Raw genomic sequence first — 26,321 nt, forward strand, 5'->3', positions numbered from 1 at the left:
CCCAGTAGGTAGTGTGGTTTGTCCCAGTAGGTAGTTTGGTTTGTCCCAGTAGGTAGTGTGGTTTGTCCCAGTAGGTAGTGTGGTTTGTCCCAGTAGGTAGTGTGGTTTGTCCCAGTAGGTAGTGTGGTTGGTCCCAGTAGGTAGTGTGGTTTGTCCCAGTAGGTAGTGTGGTTGGTCCCAGTAGGTAGTTTGGTTTGTCCCAGTAGGTAGTGTGGTTGGTCCCAGTAGGTAGTGTGGTTTGTCCCAGTAGGTAGTGTGGTTTGTCCCAGTAGGTAGTGTGGTTTGTCCCAGTAGGTAGTGTGGTTTGTCCCAGTAGGTAGTGTGGTTTGTCCCAGTAGGTAGTTTGGTTTGTCCCAGTAGGTAGTTTGGTTTGTCCCAGTAGGTAGTGTGGTTTGTCCCAGTAGGTAGTGTGGTTTGTCCCAGTAGGTAGTTTGGTTTGTCCCAGTAGGTAGTGTGGTTTGTCCCAGTAGGTAGTTTGGTTTGTCCCAGTAGGTAGTGTGGTTTGTCCCAGTAGGTAGTTTGGTTTGTCCCAGTAGGTAGTGTGGTTTGTCCCAGTAGGTAGTGTGGTTTGTCCCAGTAGGTAGTGTGGTTTGTCCCAGTAGGTAGTTTGGTTTGTCCCAGTAGGTAGTGTGGTTTGTCCCAGTAGGTAGTGTGGTTTGTCCCAGTAGGTAGTGTGGTTTGTCCCAGTAGGTAGTTTGGTTTGTCCCAGTAGGTAGTTTGGTTTGTCCCAGTAGGTAGTTTGGTTTGTCCCAGTAGGTAGTTTGGTTTGTCCCAGTAGGTAGTGTGGTTTGTCCCAGTAGGTAGTGTGGTTTGTCCCAGTAGGTAGTGTGGTTTGTCCCAGTAGGTAGTTTGGTTTGTCCCAGTAGGTAGTGTGGTTGGTCCCAGTAGGTAGTTTGGTTTGTCCCAGTAGGTAGTGTGGTTTGTCCCAGTAGGTAGTTTGGTTTGTCCCAGTAGGTAGTGTGGTTTGTCCCAGTAGGTAGTGTGGTTGGTCCCAGTAGGTAGTGTGGTTGGTCCCAGTAGGTAGTGTGGTTGGTCCCAGTAGGTAGTGTGGTTTGTCCCAGTAGGTAGTGTGGTTTGTCCCAGTAGGTAATTTGGTTTGTCCCAGTAGGTAGTTTGGTTTGTCCCAGTAGGTAGTGTGGTTTGTCCCAGTAGGTAGTTTGGTTTGTCCCAGTAGGTAGTGTGGTGTGTCCCAGTAGGTAGTTTGGTGTGTCCCAGTAGGTAGTTTGGTTTGTCCCAGTAGGTAATTTGGTTTGTCCCAGTAGGTAGTTTAGGTAGTTTGTCCCTCTTACCTGCTCATAGTTGGTGGTGAGGACCAGGGATCCGTCGTCGTGGTAACAGGAGCTAACAGTAGCAGGAAGGAGCTGATCTTTGTCCCGCAGCCAGACAAGGGCCCCCTGAAACACAACATACAGACAGACAACATGAGACTGTGGCTAAATACTGTCTGCAACAACAACCCCAACATGACGGGCCCCTTGAAACACAACAGACAGACAGACAACATGACTCATAACAGAAGAAAATCTGTAGCATGTGGGAGCATGCTACTAGAACCTGATGCCTCTGGCTAAACACAAGATACAACATGAATCTGTGTCAACTGAAGGGCCACTCAGAGAGGGGAAACAGACTAACACTACCAGCAGGATAATCCTACAGTCTAGGTAGAACCGGACGTGCTACCTGTCCCAGACCTGCTGTCCCAGACCTGCTGTCCCAGACCTGCTGTCCCAGACCTGCTGTCCCAGACCTGCTGTCCCAGACCTCCTGGAACCCTGACCTGTTCACCCGACGTGCTACGTCCCAGACTGAGACCTGCTGTCCCAGACCTCCTGGAACCCTGACCTGTTCACCCGACGTGCTACCTGTCCCAGACCTGCTGTCCCAGACCTGCTGGAACCCTGACCTGTTCACCCGACGTGCTACCTGTCCCAGACCTGCTGTCCCAGACCTGCTGTCCCAGACCCTGCTGGAACCCTGACCTGTTCACCGGACGTGCTACCTGTCCCAGACCTCCTGGAACCCTGACCTGTTCACCGGACGTGCTACCTGTCCCAGACCTGCTGTCCCAGACCTCCTGGAACCCTGACCTGTTCACCCGACGTGCTACCTATCCCAGACCTGCTGTCCCAGACCTGCTGTCCCAGACCTGCTGTCCCAGACCTGCTGGAACCCTGACCTGTTCACCGGACGTGCTACCTGTCCCAGACCCTCCTGGAACCCTGACCTGTTCACCGGACGTGCTACCTGTCCCAGACCTGCTGTCCCAGACCTGCTGGAACCCTGACCTGTTCACCCGACGTGCTACCTGTCCCAGACCTGCTGTCCCAGACCTCCTGGAACCCTGACCTGTTCACCGGACGTGCTACCTGTCCCAGACCTCCTGGAACCCTGACCTGTTCACCCGACGTGCTACCTGTCCCAGACCTGCTGTCCCAGACCTGCTGGAACCCTGACCTGTTCACCGGACGTGCTACCTGTCCCAGACCTGCTGTCCCAGACCTGCTGTCCCAGACCTCCTGGAACCCTGACCTGTTCACCGGACGTGCTACCTGTCCCAGACCTGCTGTCCCAGACCTGCTGGAACCCTGACCTGTTCACCCGACGTGCTACCTGTCCCAGACCTGCTGTCCCAGACCTGCTGTCCCAGACCTCCTGGAACCCTGACCTGTTCACCCGACGTGCTACCTGTCCCAGACCTGCTGTCCCAGACCTGCTGGAACCCTGACCTGTTCACCGGACGTGCTACCTGTCCCAGACCTGCTGTCCCAGACCTGCTGGAACCCTGACCTGTTCACCCGACGTGCTACCTGTCCCAGACCCTCCTGGAACCCTGACCTGTTCACCCGACGTGCTACCTGTCCCAGACCTGCTGGAACCCTGACCTGTTCACCGGACGTGCTACCTGTCCCAGACCTGCTGGAACCCTGACCTGTTCACCGGACGTGCTACCTGTCCCAGACCTGCTGTCCCAGACCTGCTGGAACCCTGACCTGTTCACCGGACGTGCTACCTGTCCCAGACCTGCTGGAACCCTGACCTGTTCACCCGACGTGCTACCTGTCCCAGACCTGCTGTCCCAGACCCTGCTGGAACCCTGACCTGTTCACCGGAGTTGCTACCTGTCCCAGACCTGCTGTCCCAGACCTGCTGGAACCCTGACCTGTTCACCGGACGTGCTACCTGTCCCAGACCTGCTGGAACCCTGACCTGTTCACCGGACGTGCTACCTGTCCCAGACCTGCTGTCCCAGACCTGCTGGAACCCTGACCTGTTCACCCGACGTGCTACCTGTCCCAGACCTGCTGTTTTCAACTCTCTAGAGACAGCAGGAGCGGTAGAGATACTTTCAATGATCAGCTATGAAAAAGCCAACTGACACTTACTCTTGTGTTACTGACTTGTTGCACCCTCGACAACTACTATGATTATTATTATTTGACCCTGCTGGTCATTTATGAACATTTGAACATCTTGGCCATGTTCTGTTATAATATCCACCCGGCACAGCCAGAAGAGGACTGGCCACCCCTCATAGCCTGGTTCCTCTCTAGGTTTCTTCCTAGGTTTTGGCCTTTCTAGGGAGTTTTTCCTAGCCACCCCTCATAGCCTGGTTCCTCTCTAGGTTTCTTCCTAGGTTTTGGCCTTTCTAGGGAGTTTTTCCTAGCCACCCCTCATAGCCTGGTTCCTCTCTAGGTTTCTTTCCTAGGTTCTGGCCTTTCTAGGGAGTTTTTCCTAGCCACCCCTCATAGCCTGGTTCCTCTCTAGGGTTTTGGCCTTTCTAGGGAGTTTTTCCTAGCCACCCCTCATAGCCTGGTTCCTCTCTAGGTTTCTTCCTAGGTTTTGGCCTTTCTAGGGAGTTTTTCCTAGCCACCGTGCTTCTACACCTGCATTGCTTGCTGTTTGGGGTTTTAGGCTGGGTTTCTATACAGCACTTTGAGATATCAGCTGATGTAAGAAGGGCTATATAAATACATTTGATTTGATTTTGACAACAACATTCAGACAGAACACATTAGCTAGAAAGATGGAGGTCATTTTCAAAGTTACTGCCAACAGAAGGGTTAACTGGACTAGTTACTGAGTCAGCCTCTGCCCATCCATCATAGCCATCTGTCTGTCTGTCTGTCTGTCTGTCTGTCTGTCTGTCTGTCTGTCTGTCTGTCTGTCTGTCTGTCTGTCTGTCTGTCTGTCTGTCTGTCTGTGTGTGTCTGTCTGTCTGTCTGTCCTCACATCCTGCTGCTACACAGTCATTAGTCTGTCTGTCTGTCCTCACATCCTGCTGCTACACGGTCTGTCTGTCTGTCTGTCTGTCTGTCTGTCTGTCTGTCTGTCTGTCTGTCTGTCTGTCTGTCTGTCTGTCTGTCTGTCTGTCTGTCTGTCTGTCTGTGTGTGTCTGTCTGTCTGTCTGTCCTCACATCCTGCTGCTACACAGTCATTAGTCTGTCTGTCTGTCCTCACATCCTGCTGCTACACGGTCTGTCTGTCTGTCTGTCTGTCTGTCTGTCTGTCTGTCTGTCTGTCTGTCTGTCTGTCTGTCTGTCTGTCTGTCTGTCTGTCCTCACATCCTGCAGCTACACAGTCATTAGTCTGTCTGTCTGTCTGTCTGTCCTCACATCCTGCAGCTACACAGTCATTAGTCTGTCTGTCTGTCTGTCTGTCTGTCTGTCTGTCTGTCTGTCTGTCTGTCTGTCTGTCTGTCTGTCTGTCTGTCTGTCTGTCTGTCTGTCTGTCCGTCCATCCTGCTGCAATACAGTCATTAACAGTCAAATCAAATAAATCAAATCAAATCTTATTGGTAAATACACATATTTAGCAGATGCTATTGTGGGTGCAGCGAAATGCTTGTGTTCCTAGCTCCAACAGTAATGGAGGGTGGAGCTGTCCCACCCCCACCCCCACCCTCCTCACACCCCCACCCTGCTCACCCCCCCACCCCCACCCTGCTCACACCCACACCCTGCTCACCCCCACCCTCCTCACACCCCCACCCCCACCCTGCTCACACCCCCACCCTCCTCACACCCCCACAGGGATCTGAGGAGACAGGGATCTGAGGAGACAGGGATCTGAGGAGACAGGAGACAGGGATCTGAGGAGACAGGAGACAGGGATCTGAGGAGACAGGGATCTCAGGAGACAGGAGACAGGGATCTGAGGAGACAGGGATCTCAGGAGACAGGGATCTGAGGAGACAGGGATCTGAGGAGACAGGAGACAGGGATCTGAGGAGACAGGAGACAGGGATCTGAGGAGACAGGGATCTGAGGAGACTGGGATCTGAGCAGGGATCTGAGGAGACAGGAGACAGGGATCTCAGGAGACAGGAGACAGGGATCTGAGGAGACAGGGATCTCAGGAGACAGGAGACAGGGATCTGAGGAGACAGGGATCTCAGGAGACAGGGATCTGAGGAGACAGGAGACAGGGATCTGAGGAGACAGGAGACAGGGATCTGAGGAGACAGGGATCTGAGGAGACTGGGATCTGAGCAGGGATCTGAGGAGACAGGGATCTGTAGCAGGACGCAATAGGAGGAATAGATGATTGGAAAGTGAGGAGAGAAGACCTGCAATAACAGGAATCACGAGTCACTTCCTGTTGATGTTGGAGAACGCTAGGGACTGTCTGTCTACAGCATAATGTGTCCTCTCCACTAGCTGACCACTGAAACTGGTTCTCATGCCAGCCTGGCCAAACAGTATGAATCACCACTGAAACCGGTTCTCATGCCAGCCTGGCCAAACAGTCTGAATCACCCTAGCACCAGCGTTTAGTGGGGTAGTGAGGTGGAGAGAGAGTTACTTGTCCAACAAGGCATAAAATGGAGGATATAAATAATCCTAGGACAAACCCCTAGACCCTAGACCCTAAACCCTAGGCCCTAGACCCTAGACCCTAACCTCAACCCTCCCTACCTCTACACAAGGTTCCAAGGGAATTCATAGTAACAATATGCTGCTGCACTAATTCTTGGTGTAATCAGAGTCAAAATCAGTCATCACCAGGACAGGGCTGGGTGTAGTCAGAGTCACCACCAGGACAGGGCTGGGAGGAGCATCACCAGGACAGGGCTGGGTGTAGTCAGAGTCACCACCAGCACAGGGCTGGGTGTAGTCAGAGTCACCACCAGGACAGGGCTGGGTGTAGTCAGAGTCATCACCAGGACAGGGCTGGGTGTAGTCAGAGTCATCACCAGGACAGGGCTGGGTGTAGTCAGAGTCACCACCAGCACAGGGCTGGGTGTAGTCAGAGACACCACCAGGACAGGGCTGGGTGTAGTCAGAGTCATCACCACCAGCACAGGGCTGGGTGTAGTCAGAGTCACCACCAGGACAGGGCTGGGTGTAGTCAGAGACATCACCAGGACAGGGCTGGGTGTAGTCAGAGACATCACCAGGACAGGGCTGGGTGTAGTCAGAGTCATCACCACCAGGACAGGGCTGGGTGTAGTCAGAGTCACCACCAGGACAGGGCTGGGTGTAGTCAGAGTCATCACCAGGACAGGGCTGGGTGTAGTCAGAGTCACCACCAGCACAGGGCTGGGTGTAGTCAGTCACCACCAGGACAAGGCTGGGTGTAGTCAGAGTCACCACCAGCACAGGGCTGGGTGTAGTCAGAGTCACCACCAGCACAGGGCTGGGTGTAGTCAGAGTCATCACCAGGACAGGGCTGGGTGTAGTCAGAGTCATCACCAGGACAGGGCTGGGTGTAGTCAGAGTCACCACCAGGACAGGGCTGGGTGTAGTCAGAGACATCACCAGGACAGGGCTGGGTGTAGTCAGAGTCACCACCAGGACAGGGCTGGGTGTAGTCAGAGTCACCACCAGGACAGGGCTGGGTGTAGTCAGAGTCACCACCAGGACAGGGCTGGGTGTAGTCAGAGTCACCACCAGCACAGGGCTGGGTGTAGTCAGAGTCACCACCAGCACAGGGCTGGGTGTAGTCAGAGTCACCACCAGCACAGGGCTGGGTGTAGTCAGAGTCACCACCAGCACAGGGCTGGGTGTAGTCAGAGACATCACCAGGACAGGGCTGGGTGTAGTCAGAGTCACCACCAGGACAGGGCTGGGTGTAGTCAGAGTCACCACCAGCACAGGGCTGGGTGTAGTCAGAGACATCACCAGGACAGGGCTGGGTGTAGTCAGAGACATCACCAGGACAGGGCTGGGTGTAGTCAGAGTCCACCAACAGGCGGGGTCAGTCACCACCAGGACAGGGCTGGGTGTAGTCAGAGTCATCACCAGGACAGGGCTGGGTGTAGTCAGAGTCATCACCAGGACAGGGCTGGGTGTAGTCAGAGTCACCACCAGGACAGGGCTGGGTGTAGTCAGAGTCACCACCAGCACAGGGCTGGGTGTAGTCAGAGTCACCACCAGCACAGGGCTGGGTGTAGTCAGAGACATCACCAGGACAGGGCTGGGTGTAGTCAGAGTCACCACCAGGACAGGGCTGGGTGTAGTCAGAGTCACCACCAGCACAGGGCTGGGTGTAGTCAGAGTCACCACCAGGACAGGGCTGGGTGTAGTCAGAGACATCACCAGCACAGGGCTGGGTGTAGTCAGAGTCATCACCAGCACAGGGCTGGGTGTAGTCAGAGTCATCACCAGGACAGGGCTGGGTGTAGTCAGAGTCACCACCAGCACAGGGCTGGGTGTAGTCAGAGTCACCACCAGGACAGGGCTGGGTGTAGTCAGAGTCATCACCAGGACAGGGCTGGGTGTAGTCAGAGTCAGAGTCATCACCAGGACAGGGCTGGGTGTAGTCAGAGACATCACCAGGACAGGGCTAGGTGTAGTACTGGGTGTAGTACTGTACTATATATAATTTACAGTAATATTTACTGCATTACTGTAAATGACAGCGGGTCTTGTCATTGCCACATTTTCCCTGGACGATAAGTAAGGTTCAGGAGATCAACTCATCATTATGGGTCATTGAGAATCCATAAAATGCATGGAAATTGCCTGCAAATAATACCTGTGGGTCCAGACAGACATCATTATGGTGTGGTCGGCATTGCTCATGCTGTCGGTCAGACAAGCCAACTTTTGGGATGAAAATATTTTTTGTTTGTCCCCACAGATTATTTGGAAACATTCAGTCTACCTATTGTATTAAAAGCACATATTTTTCTCATTATTCACACTCAGAATTCGCTGCTTTCAACTTCAGTAGCCTGCCTCTCCTCTGCTATTTAGGCGTGATGGTTCAACTGCACCCAGCAAGTGTGGACTCATTGGAATAAAGTAGGCAGAGAAAACAAGTCAATTAACTCAAATACACTACATGACCAAATGTATGTGGACACCTGCTGGTCCAACATCTCACTCCAAAATCATGGGCATTAATATGGAGTTGGTCCCCCCCCCCCCCCTTTGCTGCTATAACAGCCTCCACTCTTCTGGGAAGGCTTTCCACTAGATGTTGGAACATTGCTGTAGGGGACTTGCTTCCATTCAGCCACAAGAGCATTAGTGAGGTCGGGCGCTGATGTTGGGCGATTAGGCCCTGGCTCGCAGTCGGCGTTCCAATTCATCCCAAAGGTGTTCGATGGGGTTGAGGTCAGCGCTCTGTGCAGGCCAGTCAAGTTCTTCCACACCGACCTCAAGCCATTTCTGTATGGACCTCGCTTTGTGCACAGAGGCCTTCCCAAAACTGTTGCCACAAAGTTGGATGCACAGAATCGTCTAGAATGTCATTGAATGCTGAAGAGTTAAGGGGCCTAGCCCAAACCAAGAAAAACAGCCCCATACAATTATTCCTCCTCCACCGAACTTTACAGTTGGCACTATGAACTGGGGCAGGTAGCGTTCTCCTGGCATCCGCCAAACCCCGAATTCATCACTCCAGAGAACGCATTTCCACTATTCCAGAGTCCAATGGCGACAAGCTTTCCACCACTCCATCCGACGCTTGGCATTGCGCATGATGATCTGAGGTTTGTGTGCAGCTGCTCGGCCATGGAAACCCATTTCATGAAGCTCCCGACGAACAGTTCTTGTGCTGACGTTGCTTCCAGAGGCAGTTTGGAACTCAGTAGTGAGTGTTGCAACCGAGGACAGACGATTTTTACACTTCAGATGATCTTTAGCACTCGAGCTTGTGTGGTCCTACCACTTGGCGGTCCCGTTCTGTGAGCTTGTGTGGTCCTACCACTTGGCGGTCCCGTTCTGTGAGCTTGTGTGGTCCTACCACTTGGCGGCTGAGCCGTTGTTGCTCCTAGACGTTTACACTTCACAATACCAGCACTTAAAGATCACCGGGGTAGCTCTAGCAGGGCAGAATTTTGCCAAACTATGTCGGTGCCACGTAGAAAGTCAAAGTTTTTGCAACATTTAATGTTGCCTAAAGGGCTGGGATCATGGAGCTGCGTCACATACCTAAAATAACATTGTGGGACTGCAGTTGGTTTTGGGACCAGTTCTTGTAATAGCAGGCAGGAGTCGGACAGGAAGCCAGCCGGTGAGTGCTGGGTGCAGTATGAAAAGCCGCTGGTGAGGGCAGGAGCGGGATGAAGAAATCAATCCCCAGCAGACCTCTACTTTGTGCTTTTGTGGGTTTTTTTCATTGTGATCATCACACCCCATTAGAGGCAGAGAGAAAGCGATGGACGGATCATTCAGCCAGCAGCACTCTGGACTAAAAACCTTGTTCCATTTAAGAAAAGATCAAGTTTTTTTTTTCTCTTTAATGGAACACAGCTAAATGTAGCTACAGAAACTCACCAGGGACAGGAGGTTTGGAGGAGGAGTAGACTGCACATTAGGAGAGGGCTGGGTGTGTGTGTGTGTGTGTGTGTGTGTCTGGGACCGGGAGAGGAAGGCTGAGGTATACGATAAGGTACATGATAATCCTCTGTCCCATTGTCTAGAAGCAGACTAAAGGTTAATATAGAAACATGATGATACTCTGTCCCATTGTCTAGAAGCAGACTAAATCAAAAATTAAATTGTATTTGTCACATGCTTACGTGTAAATCTGTCATCAAGGCAAAGTGTGGTTTATTTTGATTTGTTTAACAGTTTTTTTGGTTACTACATGATTCCATATGTGTTATTTCATAGTTTTGATGTCTTCACTATTATTCTACAATGTAGAAAATAGTAAAAATAAAGAAAAACCCTTGAATGAGTAGGTGTGTCCAAACATTTGACTGGTAGTGTATATAAACTCATCAAAAAAAGAAACGTCCTCTCACTGTCAACTGCGTTTATTTTCAGCAAACTTAACATGTGTAAATATTTGTATGAACATAACAAGATTCAACAACTGAGACATAAACTGAACAAGTTCCACAGACATGTGACTAACAGAAATGGAATAATGTGTACCTGAACAAAGGGGGGGTCAAAATCAAAAGTAACAGTCAGTATCTGGTGTGGCCACCAGCTGCATTAAGTACTGCAGTGCATCTCCTCCTCATGGACTGCACCAGATTTGCCAGTTCTAGCTGTGAGATGTTAGACCACTCTTCCACCAAGGCACCTGCAAGTTCCCGGACATTTCTGGGGGGGAATGGCCCTAGCCCTCACCCTCCGATCCAACAGGTCCCAGACGTGCTCAATGGGATTGAGATCCGGGCTCTTCGCTGGCCATGGCAGAACACTGACATTCCTGTCTTGCAGGAAATCACGCACAGAACGAGCAGTATGGCTGGTGGCATTGTCATGCTGGAGGATCATGTCAGGATGAGCCTGCAGGAAGGGCACCACATGACGGAGGAGGATATCTTCCCTGTAACGCACAGCGTTGAGATTGCCTGCAATGACAACAAGCTCAGTCCGATGATGCTGTGACACAACGCCCCAGACCATGACGGACCCTCCACCTCCAAATCGATCCCGCTCCAGAGTACAGGCGTCGGTGTAACGCTTATTTCTTCAACGATAAACGTGAATCCGACCATCACCCCTGGTGAGACAAAACCGTGACTAGTCAGTGAAGAGCACTTTTTGCCAGTCCTGTCTGGTCCAGCGACGGTGGGTTTGTGCCCATAGGCGACGTTGTTGCCGGTGATGTCTGGTGAGGACCTGCCTTACAACAGGCCTACAAGCCCTCAGTCCAGCCTCTCTCAGTCTGAGCACTGATGGAGGGATTGTGCGTTCCTGGTGTAACTCAGGCAGTTGTTGTTGCCATCTTGTACCTGTCCCGCAGGTGTGATGTTCGGATGTACCGATCCTGTGCAGGTGTTGTTACACCTGGTCTGCCACTGCGAGGACGATCAGCTGTCCGTCCTGTCTCCCTGTAGCGCTGTCTTAGGCGTCTCACAGTACGGACATTGCAATTTATTGCCCTGGCCACATCTGCAGTCCTCATGCCTCCTTGTAGCATGCCTAGGGCACGTTCACACAGATGAGCAGGGACCCTGGGCATCTTTCTTTTGGTGATTTTCAGAGTCAGTAGAAAGGCCTCTTTAGTGTCCTAAGTTTTCATAACTGTGACCTTTAATTGCCCACCGTCTGTAAGCTGTTAGTGTCTTAACGACCGTTCCACAGGTGCATGTTCATTAATTGTTTATGGTTCATTGAACAAGCATGGGAAACAGTGTTTAAACCCTTTACAATGAAGATCTGTGAAGTAATTTGGATTTTTATGAATTATCTTTTAAAGACAGGGTCCTGAAAAAGGGATGTTTCTTTTTTTGCTGAGTTTAAATTCTAATATATATATATATATATAAAATAAAACAATTTTGGTACACATATTTAACCCCTTTTTTGTGTAGGCACAAAACTACCTTCATATTTCGGGAATGCCCCCTTTCCACAGTGGGGTCACATTAGTTTGCAGGTCAAACTGTTCGAGAAGACCGATTTTCGGGATGTCTCATGGTTTGACAAACACCGCTCTGCCCACGTTTCACCGCAGATGTGGAAGTGCGACAACGGTGGATGTGGTGGATTGAGATGCATCCAATGCAACAACAAAAAAATCTCTCCTTCTTAAACTGATGGATTTTGATGGGGATTTGTTATTATGTTAATTAGATTGATTCTAGGGGGTTAAAGGTCACAGCGGCCACGGAGAGCGAGATCACACGAAGAAGGAAGGCATTTAGCTAGATGTCGTCGAATCACTGTATTAATGAAGCCGGTGACTGATGTGGTAAACTTCTCAATGTTATCGGATGAATCGCGGAAACATATTCCAGTCTGTGCTAGCGAAACAGTCCTGTAGCTTAGCATCCGCTTCATCTGACCACTTCCGTATTGAGCGCGTCACTGGTACTTCCTGTTTGTAGGCGTTGTATGCGTCTCTGTGTGTGGAGTAAAAGGTGATCAAGAGTTTTGTCACCTCTAGTTGCACAGTTTGACATGCTGGTTAAAAATGAGGTAATGGATTTTCAGAGGTCCGGATGTGAGCTGGACTTCCAGAGCTGCCGACACGTTGAAGTAGAAATCTTCATCCAAATGGAGGTTGGTGGTGTTCTGATGTTCGGTCACAGGAAATGATGGAGGAGACCAGTTGAGGTCAGCATTAAAAAATAGAATTGGTCAGGAGCCTGAAATAAAAGCTGCTGTCCACCGCAGTCTAACTGGTCACTACTGGGAGATCTCTGTGCATGTAGATCTGATTTAACTGGAGGTTAACTGGTCACTACTGGGAGATCTCTGTGCATGTAGGGCACAGATCTGATTTAACTAGAGGTTAACATAAAAACATGAGGCTGAAGATAACACTTCACATGCGTCCCAAATGGCACCCTATTCCCTATATAGTGCACTACTTAGCACCCTATTCCCTAATAAACAGCTCTCTATCCACAGGATGTGTACCAAACTCGCTAATAGTGGCAGTAATAAAGCCTCTCTTGAAAAAGCCAAACCTTGACCCAGAAAATATAAAAAACTATCTGCCTATTTCGAATTTCCCATTCCTCTCAAATTGTTTTGAAAAATCTGTTGCGCAGCAACTCACTGCCTTCCTGAAGACAAACAATGTATCCCTGACCTCACATCTCAAATTAGGGCTACTTAATGTTAGATCCCTCACTTCCAAGGCAGTTACAGTCAATGAACTAATCACTGATAATAATCTTGATGTGATTGGCCTGACTGAAACATGGCTTAAGCCTGATGAATTTACTGTGTTAAATGAGGCCTCACCTCCTGGTTACACTAGTGACCATACCCCCCGTGCATCCCGCAAAGACGGAGGTGTTGCTAACATTTACGACAGCAGATTTCAATTTACCCCCCCCCAAAAAAAATACTGTTTTCTTCTTTTGAGCTTCTAGTCATGAAATCTATGCAGCCTACTCAATCACTTTTTATAGGTACTGTTTACAGGCCTCCTGGGCGGTATGCAGCGTTCCTCACTGAGTTCCCTGAATTCCTACCGGACCTTGTAGTCATGGCAGATAATATTCTAATTTTTGGTGACTTTAACATTCACATGGAAAAGTCCACAGACCCACTCCAAAAGGCTTTCGGAGCCATCATCGACTCAGTGGGTTTTGTCCAACATGTCTCTGGACCTACTCACTGCCACAGTCATACTCTGGACCTAGTTTTGTCCCGTGGAATAAATGTTGTGGATCTTAATATTTTTCCTCATAATTCTGGACTATCGGACCACCATTTTAATACGTTTGCAATCGCAACAAATAATCTGCTCAGACCCCAACCAAGGAGCATTAAAAGTCGTGCTATAAATTCTCAGACAACCCAAAGATTCCTAGATGCCCTTCCAGACTCCCTCCACCTACCCAAGGACGTCAGAGTACAAAAATCGGTTAACCACATAACTGAGGAACTAAATTTAACCTTGCGTAATACCCTAGATGCAGTCGCACCCCTAAAAACAAAAAACATCTGTCATAAGAAACTAGCTCCCTGGTATACAGAAAATACACGAGCTCTGAAGCAAGCTTCCAGAAAATTGGAACGGAAATGGCGCCACACCAAACTGGAAGTCTTCCGACTAGCTTGGAAAGACAGTACCGTGCAGTATCGAAGAGCCCTCACTGCTGCTCGATCATCCTATTTTTCCAACCTAATTGAGGAAAATAAGAACAATCCGAAATGTTTTTTTGGATACTGTCGCAAAGCTAACTGAAAAGTAGCATTCCCCAAGAGAGGATGGCTTTCACTTCAGCAGTGATAAATTCATGAACTTCTTTGAGGAAAAGATCATGATCATTAAAAAGCAAATTACGGACTCCTCTTTAAATCTGGGTATTCCTCCAAAGCTCTGTTGTCCTGAATCTGCACAACTCTGCCAGGACCTAGGATCAAGTGTTTTAGTACTATATCTCTTGACACAATGATGAAAATAGTCATGACCTCTAAACCTTCAAGCTGCATACTGGACCCTATTCCAACTAAACTACTGAAAGAGCTGCTTCCTGTGCTTGGCCCTCCTATGTTGAACATAATAAACGGCTCTCTATCCACCAGATGTGTACCAAGCTCGCTAATAGTGGCAGTAATAAAGCCTCTCTTGAAAAAGCCAAACCTTGACCCAGAAATTATAAAAAACTATCGGCCTATATCGAATCTCCCATTCCTCTCAAATTGTTTTGAAAAAGCTGTTGTGCAGCAACTCACTGCCTTCCTGAAGACAAACAATGTATACGAAACGCTTCAGTCTGGTTTTAGACCCCATCATACCACTGAGACTGCACTTGTGAAGGTGGTAAATGACCTTTTAATGACGTCAGACCGAGGCTCTGCATCTGTCCTCGTGCTCCTAGATCTTAGTGCTGCTTTTGATACCATCGATCACCACATTTTTTTGGTGAGATTGGAAACCCAAATTGAACTACACAGACAAGTTCTGGCCTGGTTTAGATCTTATCTGTCGGAAAGATATCAGTTTGTCTCTGTGAATGGTTTGTCCTCTGACAAATCAACTGTAAATTTCGGTGTTCCTCAAGGTTCCGTTTTAGGACCACTATTTTTTTCACTATATATTTTACCTCTTGGGGATGTCATTCGAAAACATAATTTAAATTTTCACTGCTATGTGGATGACACACAGCTGTACATTTCAATGAAACATGGTGAAGCCCCAAAACTGCCCTCCCTAGAAGCCTGTGTTTCAGACATAAAGAAGTGGATGGCTGCAAATGTTCTACTTTTAAACTCGGACAAAACAGAGATGCTTGTTCTGGGTCCCAAGAAACAAAGATCTTCTGTTGAATCTGACAATTATTCTTGATGGTTGTACAGTCGTCTCAAATAAAACTGTGAAGGACCTCGGCGTTACTCTGGACCCTGATCTCTCTTTTGACGAACATATCAAGACTGTTTAAAGGACAGCTTTATTCCATCTACGTAACATTGCAAAGATCAGATATTTCTGTTCAAAATTGATGCAGAAAAATTAATCCATGCTTTTGTTACTTCTAGGTTAGACTACTACAATGCTCTACTTTCCGGCTACCCGGATAAAGCACTAAATAAACTTCAGTTAGTGCTAAATACAGCTGCTAGAATCCTGACTAGAACCAAAAAATGTGATCATATTACTCCAGTGTTAGCCTCCCTACACTGGCTTCCTGTTAAGGCAAGGGCTGATTTCAAGGTTTTACTGCTAACCTACAAAGCATTACATGGGCTTGCTCCTACCTATCTTTCCGATTTGGTCCTGCCGCACATACCTACACGTACGCTACGGTCACAAGACGCAGGCCTCCTAAAACGTCCCTAGAATGTCTAAGCAAACAGCTGGAGGCAGGGCTTTCTCCTATAGAGCTCCATTTTTATGGAATGGTCTGCCTACCCATGTGAGAGACGCAGACTCGGTCTCAACCTTTAAGACTCATCTCATCAGTAGGTCCTATGATTGAGTCTAGTCTGGCCCAGGAGTGTGAAGGTGAACAGAAAGGCTGGAGCAACGAACCGCCCTTGCTGTCTCTGCCAGGCCGGTTCCCCTCTCTCTCCACTGGGATTCTCTGCCTCAAACCCTATTACAGGGGCTGAGTCACTGGCTTACTGGTGTTCTTCCATGCCGTCCATGGGAGGGGTGCGTCACTTGAGTGGGTTGAGTCACTGACGTGGTCTTCCAGTCTGGGTTGGCGCCCCCCCTTGGTTTGTGTCGTGGCAGAGATCTTTGTGGGCTATACTCGGCCTTGTCTCAGGACGGTAAGTTGGTGGTTGAAGATATCCCTCTAGTGGTGTGGGGGCTGTGCTTTGGCAAAGTGGGTGGGGTTGTATCCTGCCTGTTTGGCCCTGTCCGGGGGTATAATCGGATGGGGCCACAGTGTCTCCTGACCCCTCCTGTCTCAGCCTCCAGTATTTATGCTGCAGTAGTTTATGTGTCGGGGGGCTAGGGTCAATCTGTTACATCTGGAGTATTTCTCCAGTGTCCTGTGTGAATTTAAATATGCTCTCTCTAATTCTCTCTTTCTTTCTTTCTTTCTCTCTCTCGGGGGACCTGAGCCCTAGGACCATGCCTCAGGACTACCTGGCATGATGACTCCTTGCTGTCCCCAGTCCACCTGGCCGTGCTGCTGCTCCAGTTTCAACTGTTCTGCCTGCGGCTATGGAACCCTGACCTGTTCACCGGACGTGCTACCTGTCCCAGACCTGCTGTTTTCAACTCTCTAGAGACAGCAGGAGCGGTAGAGATACTCTGAATGATCGGCTATGAAAAGCCAACTGACATTTACTCCTCAGGTGCTGACCTGTTGCATCCTCGACAACCACTGTGATTATTATTATTTGACCCTGCTGGTCATTCATGAACATTTTAACATCTTGGCCATGTTCTGTTATAATCTCTACCCGGCACAGCCAGAAGAGGACTGGCCACCCCTCATAGCCTGGTTCCTCTCTAGGTTTCTTCCTAGGTTTTGGCCTTTCTAGGGAGTTTTTCCTAGCCACCGTGCTTCTACATCTGCATTACTTGCTGTTTGGGGGTTTTAGGCTGGGTTTCTATACAGCACTTTGAGACATCAGCTGATGTAAGAAGGGCTATATAAATACATTTGATTTGATTTGATTTAAACAGCAGACAATCATTAAGATGAAACAACCATATTGACCAGTTAGCCAGACATTATAATGTTATGGCATGGTAAATGAATAGCTAGACTACATACGGAAACACACTGTAGACCTAAATATGTTATTTTATTCTCCAGGTGGGGAAAGAGAAAGACTAATTCTGACCTCAATGGAACTTCCCTCTTAATAAATCCAGGTTAAATTAAATTGAACCCTTTTAGCATAGCCTACTGTTCATATGTGCTGTGCCCCTGTAAGGGTGTGCTGTTATCGTTAGTGTGCCTGGTACCAGTGTGGGTTGAGAAAAGAAAAGCTGCAGCACGTGGTTTGGTCTGATGGAGCAGAGTCCTGCGTCCCAAATAACACCTTATTCCCTATATAGTGGTCAAAAGTAGTGCACTACATAGGGAATAGAGTGCTAAGTAGTGCACTATATAGGGAATAGGGTGCTAAGTAGTGCACTATATAGGGAATAGGGTGCTAAGTAGTGCACTATATAGGGAATGGGGTGCTAAGTAGTGCACTATATAGGGAATAGAGTGCTAAGTAGTGCACTATATAGGGAATAGGGTGCTAAGTAGTGCACTATATAGGGAATAGAGTGCTAAGTAGTGCACTATATAGGGAATAGGGTGCTAAGTAGTGCACTACATAGGGAATAGGGTGCTAAGTAGTGCACTATATAGGGAATAGGGTGCTAAGTAGTGCACTATATAGGGAATAGGGTGCTAAGTAGTGCACTATATAGGGAATAGGGTGCTCAGCAGTGCACTATATAGGGAATAGGGTGCTAAGTAGTGCACTGTATAGGGAATAGGGTGCTAAGTAGTGCCCTGTATAGGGAATAGGGTGCTAAGTAGTGCACTGAATAGTGCACTATATAGGGAATAGGGTGCTCAGCAGTGCACTATATAGGGAATAGGGTGCTAAGTAGTGCACTGTATAGGGAATAGGGTGCTAAGTGGTGCCCTGTATAGGGAATAGGGTGCTAAGTAGTGCACTGAATAGGGTGCTAAGTAGTGCACTATATATGGAATAGGGTGCTCAGCAGTGCACTATATAGGGAATAGGGTGCTAAGTAGTGCACTATATAGGGAATAGGGTGCTAAGTAGTGCACTATATAGGCAATAGGGTGCTCAGCAGTGCACTATATAGGGAATAGGGTGCTAAGTAGTGCACTATATAGGCAATAGGGTGCTCAGCAGTGCACTATATAGGGAATAGGGTGCTAAGTAGTGCACTATATAGGCAATAGGGTGCTCAGCAGTGCACTATATAGGGAATAGGGTGCTAAGTAGTGCACTATATAGGCAATAGGGTGCTAAGTAGTGCACTATATAGGCAATAGGGTGCTAAGTAGTGGACTATATAGGCAATAGGGTGCTCAGCAGTGCACTATATAGGGAATAGGGTGCTAAGTAGTGCACTATATAGGGAATAGGGTGCTCAGCAGTGCACTATATAGGGAATAGGGTGCTAAGTAGTGCACTGAATAGGGTGCTAAGTAGTGCACTGTATAGGGAATAGGGTGCTAAGTGGTGCCCTGTATAGGGAATAGGGTGCTAAGTAGTGCACTGAATAGGGTGCTCAGCAGTGCACTATATAGGGAATAGGGTGCTAAGTAGTGCACTATATAGGCAATAGGGTGCTCAGCAGTGCACTATATAGGGAATAGGGTGCTAAGCAGTGCACTATATAGGCAATAGGGTGCTAAGCAGTGCACTATATAGGGAATAGGGTGCTCAGCAGTGCACTATATAGGGAATAGGGTGCCATTTGGAACATAAACCAGAGGAGAATTACAGACCGACTGGTTTAGTTATTCTGTAGATGTAAGAAGATCAGCTGTTATTATGTAACTCCAAATTACAGAGCCAGACTGGTGTTTATAACCCCCCCACCCACCACCACCGTCTAAGTCCTGTAAGTCCTGCTCTTTAGGCACTAACTACATCAGCGTATCGGATAAAGAGGATGGATTGAAGAGAGACAGAGAGTATGTTGTAACCATTGAGATAAAATGAGATTCTACTACAATAACAAGAGCCTACTGATATATTATCAACGCAGCCGTTTTGCACAGCGGAAAGCGTTTTGACAGCAGGCGAGTCATGAGCGGAATATATTTCAATAAAATGTATTTCTCAAATATATATATATATAATATAAATAAATAAAAGATATGTAGATACAGTATATTTGTAAAATATATGTGTAAAATACACAACCTGCTCAACCCGACGTTATTGTCTCTGTTGACGTCTGGCACCTTAGCGTCGGCGGTGTGTCTTCAACGACCAATAAAACCTCGATTAAAATAATGTAGATTTTGTCTCTCTGTGTAACACAGTGTGTTTTCATACTTTTCTGTCAATTCGCAAGTGGCTGAATCTCACCGGAGAAATCATCAGAGTGAGGGAAACAGCGCCCCCTCTGCCTCCGAATGTGTAACCCATGTATCTGATGCTGTCTGGACAAAAAGAGTATGACATGTTGCCCTCAGTAGCATTTGATTGATTGATACCAGCACGCGTTTAGCTTACCTTGATAAAAAAAAAAAAAAATCGAAAATAATTAGCCAATCAGAGTTGAGCAGAGCTCAACTGTGGGTTGTCCTGACGTAACTAAATTGTTTAGTAAACTGTGAAAAACATTAACTTGACCATTCTTCAGGTCAAATGTAAATGTAAAATATAACTGTTTGTTATAAGCAATATTGGCTTTGTTTACTTCACTGGACAGATGTAGCTCTCCAGGTTTTGTGACGAAACAAAATGTATGTGTAGCTGAATTTATTCCGCCAGACTGTTGGTCTCTTCGTTGTCACGGTCTTATTGTAGATCACGGTGGCGTATGAACGAATGGGTTATAGAGCAACCAACGCAATCATCATAACATACTGTAGGTTGTAATATGGCTTTTAAACAGGCTTGGCTTCCCCGGTGATTTTACCCACTGATTAGCATCAGGTTCCTAAAGTAGTGTTTTACATTTAAAAGTTGGATCGTTTGTAGTTGTAGTAGACAATACATTCCACAGCTATTGAGGTATAGTCTACCTGCACCTTATGAAACATAGTAAAAATAAACGAGGTTTTTATCTTGAAGACACTCTGAATAGGCTACATGTCATATTAAACAGCATATTAACACTCTGAATAGGCTACAGGTCATATTAAACAGCATATTAACACTCTGAATAGGCTACATGTCATATTAAACAGCATATTAACACTCTGAATAGGCTACATGTCATATTAAACAGCAAATTAACACTCTGAATAGGCTACATGTCATATTAAACAGCATATTAACACTCTGAATAGGCTACATGTCATATTAAACAGCATATTAACACTCTGAATAGATCAGGAGCTAGACCGGAAGCCGAAGAAGATTATCTCAATGATTTCAAGGCTATAGCCGATAAAGAAATACATTGTGAAGCATAAAGCACTTGTCACGTCCTGACCATAGAGTGCTCTTATTTTCTACGGTAGAGTAGGTCAGGGCGTGACTGTTTTAAAAAAAAATCTAGTTTATTTTTTCTATGTTGTGTTCTAGTTTATTTTTTTCTATGTTGGGGTTTTTGTATGATTCCCAATTAGAGGCAGCTGGTCATCGTTGTCTCTAATTGGGGATCATATTGAAGTAGTTGTTTTTCCCACTTGTATTTGTGGGAGATTATTTTTGAGTTAGTGCATGTTGCAACTCTGTCGTCACGGTTTGTGTTTTTGTTTATTAGTTGATTGTTTTGTCTTGCAAAGATTCACATTCTAATAAAAGATGTGGAACGATCCTCACGCTGTGCCTTGCTCCGTTCCTACACACAGTCGTGACAGCACTCAGCATTTAAACAACATTTTATTGTATTAAATCATTGCCTTTGAATTCATTTTTAGAAACAGGAGTTTGGCCAGTCTGTGGGTTGGTCCCTGGAGAGACGGCCAGAAGGGGAGAACATCCTGTCTACACTTGCTGAGCCACTGAGGATGCGAAACACCCTTTTGGCCACTCTATCCAGGCTGGGCAGAGATGCAGAGTTGTTTTTTAATTTTTCTATAGGTAGGCCGAAAGGTTTTCGGGCAGAATAACCCAGTCTAAACGTAGAGCTCCTTGAACGTGGTAATATGCCAGGCTTCTTTATTTTCTTTATGAAAATATTTAGTGAACACCATGACAGCAGCTAAAGCAAGGGGGCTATAGCAGCACACAAGTAGACTACAGATGCATGCTGGGCCGGGCATGCCCTGAGCTCATGAATAGTGAGCTACTGGAGAGAAATTGGAGGGCGAGAAGGCTGACACTCCAGCCTTTTGGAATCTCGCTCCAGTCAAACTGGGCACACTCTGCTACTCGCTCCACTACTCGCTCCGCTTCAGCTCCGCTACTCGCTACACCTCCGCTTCTCGCACCGCTACACCTCTGCTACACCTCCGCTTCTCGCTCCGCTACACCTCTGCTACACCTCCGCTTCAGCTCCGCTCCGCTACTCCGCTAATTCCTCCTTTGGCCGCCTTTCCTTCCAGTTCTCTGCTGCTAATGACTGGAACGAACTGCAAAAATCTCTGAATCTGGAAACGCTTATCTCCCTCACTAACTTTAAGCACCAGCTGTCAGAGCAGCTCACAGATCACTGCACCTGTACATAGCCCATCCATCTACTTCATTCCCATACTGTATTTATTTATTTATCTTGCTCCTTTGCACCCCAGTATCTCTACTTGCACATTCATCTTCTGCACATCCTACCATTCCAGTGTTTAATTGCTATATTGTAATTACTTCGCCACCATGGCCTATTTATTGCCTTAACTCCCTTAACTTACCTCATTTGCACTCACTGTATATAGACTTTTTGTTTTCTTTTGTTCTACTGTATTATTGACTGTATGTTTGTTTAACTCCATGTGTAACTCTGTGTTGTTGTATATGTCACACTGCTTTGCTTTATCTTGGCCAGGTCGCAGTTGCAATTGAGAACTTGTTCTCAACTAGCCTACCTGGTTAAATAAAGGTGAAATACATTTTTTTAAATAAAATACAAAAATCCCAGGACATAGTGTCTATAATACTGTAAGGGGTTCTTCTACATAGACCATAGTAAATCCCAGGACATAGTGTCTATAATACTGTAAGGGGTTCTTCTACATAGACCATAGTAAATCCCAGGACATAGTGTCTATAATACTGTAAGGGGTTCTTCTACATAGTAAATCCCAGGACATAGTGTCTAAAATACTGTAAGGGGTTCTTCTACATCATAGTAAATCCCAGGACATAGTGTCTATAATACTGTAAGGGGGTCTTCTACAAGACATAGTAAATCCCAGGACATAGTGTCTATAATACTGTAAGGGGTTCTTCTAATAGACCATAGTAAATCCCAGGACATAGTGTCTATAATACTGTAAGGGGTTCTTCTACAACCATAGTAAATCCCAGGACATAGTGTCTATAATACTGTAAGGGGTCTTCTATAACATAGTAAATCCCAGGACATAGTGTCTATAATACTGTAAGGGGTTCTTCTACATAGTAAATCCCAGGACATAGTGTCTATAATACTGTAAGGGGTTCTTCTACATAGACCATAGTAAATCCCAGGACATAGTGTCTATAATACTGTAAGGGGTTCTTCTACATAGACCATAGTTAATCCCAGGACATAGTGTCTATAATACTGTAAGGGGTTCTTCTACATAGACCATAGTAAATCCCAGGACATAGTGTCTATAATACTGTAAGGGGTTCTTCTACATAGACCATAGTTAATCCCAGGACATAGTGTCTATAATACTGTAAGGGGTTCTTCTACATAGACCATAGTAAATCCCAGGACATAGTGTCTATAATACTGTAAGGGGTTCTTCTACATAGTAAATCCCAGGTCATAGTGTCTATAATACTGTAAGGGGTTCTTCTACATAGTAAATCCCAGGACATAGTGTCTATAATACTGTAAGGGGTTCTTCTACATAGTAAATCCCAGGTCATAGTGTCTATAATACTGTAAGGGGTTCTTCTAATAGACCATAGTAAATCCCAGGTCATAGTGTCTATAATACTGTAAGGGGTTCTTCTACATAGCAGTAAATCCCAGGACATAGTGTCTATAATACTGTAAGGGGTTCTTCTATAGACCATAGTAAATCCCAGGACATAGTGTCTATAATACTGTAAGGGGTTCTTCTACATAGACCATAGTAAATCCCAGGTCATAGTGTCTATAATACTGTAAGGGGTTCTTCTACATAGACCATAGTAAATCCCAGGTCATAGTGTCTATAATACTGTAAGGGGTTCTTCTACATAGATCATAGTAAATCCCAGGACATAGTGTCTATAATACTGTAAGGGGTTCTTCTACATAGACCATAGTAAATCCCAGGACATAGTGTCTATAATACTGTAAGGGGTTCTTCTACATAGTAAATCCCAGGACATAGTGTCTATAATACTGTAATTTCAAGTTAATACACAAACTCCACACAGTTATCACTGACTGGATGGATATTCATTTCCCACTGAGCAAACAATTTCTGTACTTACAGCATTCACATAAATTCATTTTGATCAGTTTTCGCTTTTTATTTTATTGACATTTGTCAATAAAACTTATGAATGCAACTGTTATGTCAAATTGTAGACCTGGTTGTCCTGTAAGAAAATGGAAGAACACTCAATTGTAACGCTAAATGTAATGGCAGGACATGCAGATAAATGAAAGTCAGATAAATGAAGAAAAAAACTATTTTTTTTTGCTGGAGTCTCAGAACTGACAGGGTTAACTAGCATTGAACAAATGAATTAAAAATCTCTCCCTCATTTCTGAATCACGCTTGTAATGTCAATAGGCTACAAGCTCTGCTTCGGGGCGCTACACATGCACACACACTGGAAAAGATTCCCAGCCACCAGACAGACACTGAAATTAGTTTCTGAGTGACTGAGGGCTTTGCATAGACGATTTGTTGTGTTTTGTTTCTTTGGACTTAAATAAAATGTCCGGAACGTAAAAGATAACGCTTCTGTTCCGGAAACAGTACAGATCACTTTCGTTTCCGGTTCTGATTCTGTTCCTCGAAAAACGTTGTTCTCTTTCGGTTTTCTGTTCTGTTCTCTGTACCAGTTCCAATCCCTGGAAAAGACCACAAGTGACTAAATATGAGAGTAAAAAAATATTGGCTAAACTGACTGGAATAGTTGGATTCACTGAGCAACTCAGTCTCTGAAATACTCCATGATACAGACAGACAGACAGACAGACAGACAGACAGACAGACAGACAGACAGACAGACAGACAGACAGACAGACAGACAGACAGACAGACAGACAGACAGACAGACAGACAGACAGACAGACAGACAGACAGACAGACAGACAGACAGACAGACCCCTTGGCAGGATAATCTAAGATGGGGGACAGTCAACAAGTCATGTACACATTGTGAAACATAGATATGATCCTAATGGTGCAACACTTTACGGATGATCCACAACAGAGGAAATCAACCTTAACAAAGACAAACCACGACATGCCTTCATTTCCTGGTTAGTGGTGTGTAGTCAGCACTTGGAAAGACAGATACCATCACAGCTCCCTCAATGTTATACAGGGAGTCACAGCTCCCTCAATGTTATACAGGGAGTCACAGCTCCCTCAATGTTATACAGGGAGTCACTACTCCCTCAATGTTATACAGGGAGTCACAGCTCCCTCAATGTTATACAGGGAGTCACTACTCCCTCAATGTTATACAGGGAGTCACAGCTCCCTCAATGTTACACAGGGAGTCACAGCTCCCTCAATGTTATACAGGGAGTCACAGCTCCCTCAATGTTATACAGGGAGTCACAGCTCCCTCAATGTTATACAGGGAGTCACAGCTCCCTCAATGTTATACAGGGAGTCACTACTCCCTCAATGTTATACAGGGAGTCACTACTCCCTCAATGTTATACAGGGAGTCACAGCTCCCTCAATGTTATACAGGGAGTCACAGCTCCCTCAATGTTATACAGGGAGTCACAACTCCCTCAATGTTATACAGGGAGTCACAACTCCCTCAATGTTATACAGGGAGTCACTACTCCCTCAATGTTATACAGGGAGTCACAGCTCCCTCAATGTTATACAGGGAGTCACAACTCCCTCAATGTTATACAGGGACTCACAGCTCCCTCAATGTTATACAGGGAGTCACAACTCCCTCAATGTTATACAGGGAGTCACAACTCCCTCAATGTTATACAGGGAGTCACAGCTCCCTCAATGTTATACAGGGAGTCACAGCTCCCTCAATGTTATACAGGAGTCACAACTCCCTCAATGTTATACAGGGAGTCACAACTCCCTCAATGTTATACAGGGAGTCACAACTCCCTCAATGTTATACAGGGAGTCACAACTCCCTCAATGTTATACAGGGAGTCACAGCTCCCTCAATGTTATACAGGGAGTCACAGCTCCCTCAATGTTATACAGGGAGTCACAACTCCCTCAATGTTATACAGGGAGTCACAACTCCCTCAATGTTATACAGGGAGTCACTACTCCCTCAATGTTATACAGGGAGTCACTACTCCCTCAATGTTATACAGGGAGTCACTACTCCCTCAATGTTATACAGGGAGTCACAGCTCCCTCAATGTTATACAGGGAGTCACTACTCCCTCAATGTTATACAGGGAGTCACAACTCCCTCAATGTTATACAGGGAGTCACAACTCCCTCAATGTTATACAGGGAGTCACAACTCCCTCAATGTTATACAGGGAGTCACAGCTCCCTCAATGTTACACAGGGAGTCACAGCTCCCTCAATGTTATACAGGGAGTCACAACTCCCTCAATGTTACACAGGGAGTCACAACTCCCTCAATGTTATACAGGGAGTCACAACTCCCTCAATGTTATACAGGGAGTCACAACTCCCTCAATGTTATACAGGGAGTCAAAACTCCCTCAATGTTATACAGGGAGTCACAGCTCCCTCAATGTTATACAGGGAGTCACAACTCCCTCAATGTTATTCAGGGAGTCACTACTCCCTCAATGTTATACAGGGAGTCACTACTCCCTCAATGTTATACAGGGAGTCACAACTCCCTCAATGTTATACAGGGAGTCACAGCTCCCTCAATGTTACACAGGGAGTCACAACTCCCTCAATGTTATACAGGGAGTCACAACTCCCTCAATGTTATACAGGGAGTCACAGCTCCCTCAATGTTACACAGGGAGTCACAGCTCCCTCAATGTTACACAGGGAGTCACAACTCCCTCAATGTTATACAGGGAGTCACAGTTATCTAACATGGCTGGTCTGCATCACTTCAGATGGGGGCAGAAACAGTCTAAAC

General features: G+C 46.7%; 1 protein-coding gene across 1 annotated transcript in view; it reads right to left on the bottom strand.

Annotated features, from left to right (window-relative positions):
- Positions 1-26,321, bottom strand: part of LOC106586950 (unconventional myosin-X) — a 268,076-nt gene that overhangs the window by 190,351 nt on the left and 51,404 nt on the right. Inside the window, exon 2 of the mRNA XM_045707324.1 lies at positions 1,290-1,394. Within this exon, the coding sequence (XP_045563280.1) occupies positions 1,290-1,394 (105 nt within the window). The remainder of the gene's footprint in view (positions 1-1,289; positions 1,395-26,321) is intronic.

Source organism: Salmo salar, chromosome ssa25 (assembly GCF_905237065.1).
Source record: "Salmo salar chromosome ssa25, Ssal_v3.1, whole genome shotgun sequence".
Lineage (NCBI taxonomy): Eukaryota > Metazoa > Chordata > Actinopteri > Salmoniformes > Salmonidae > Salmo > Salmo salar.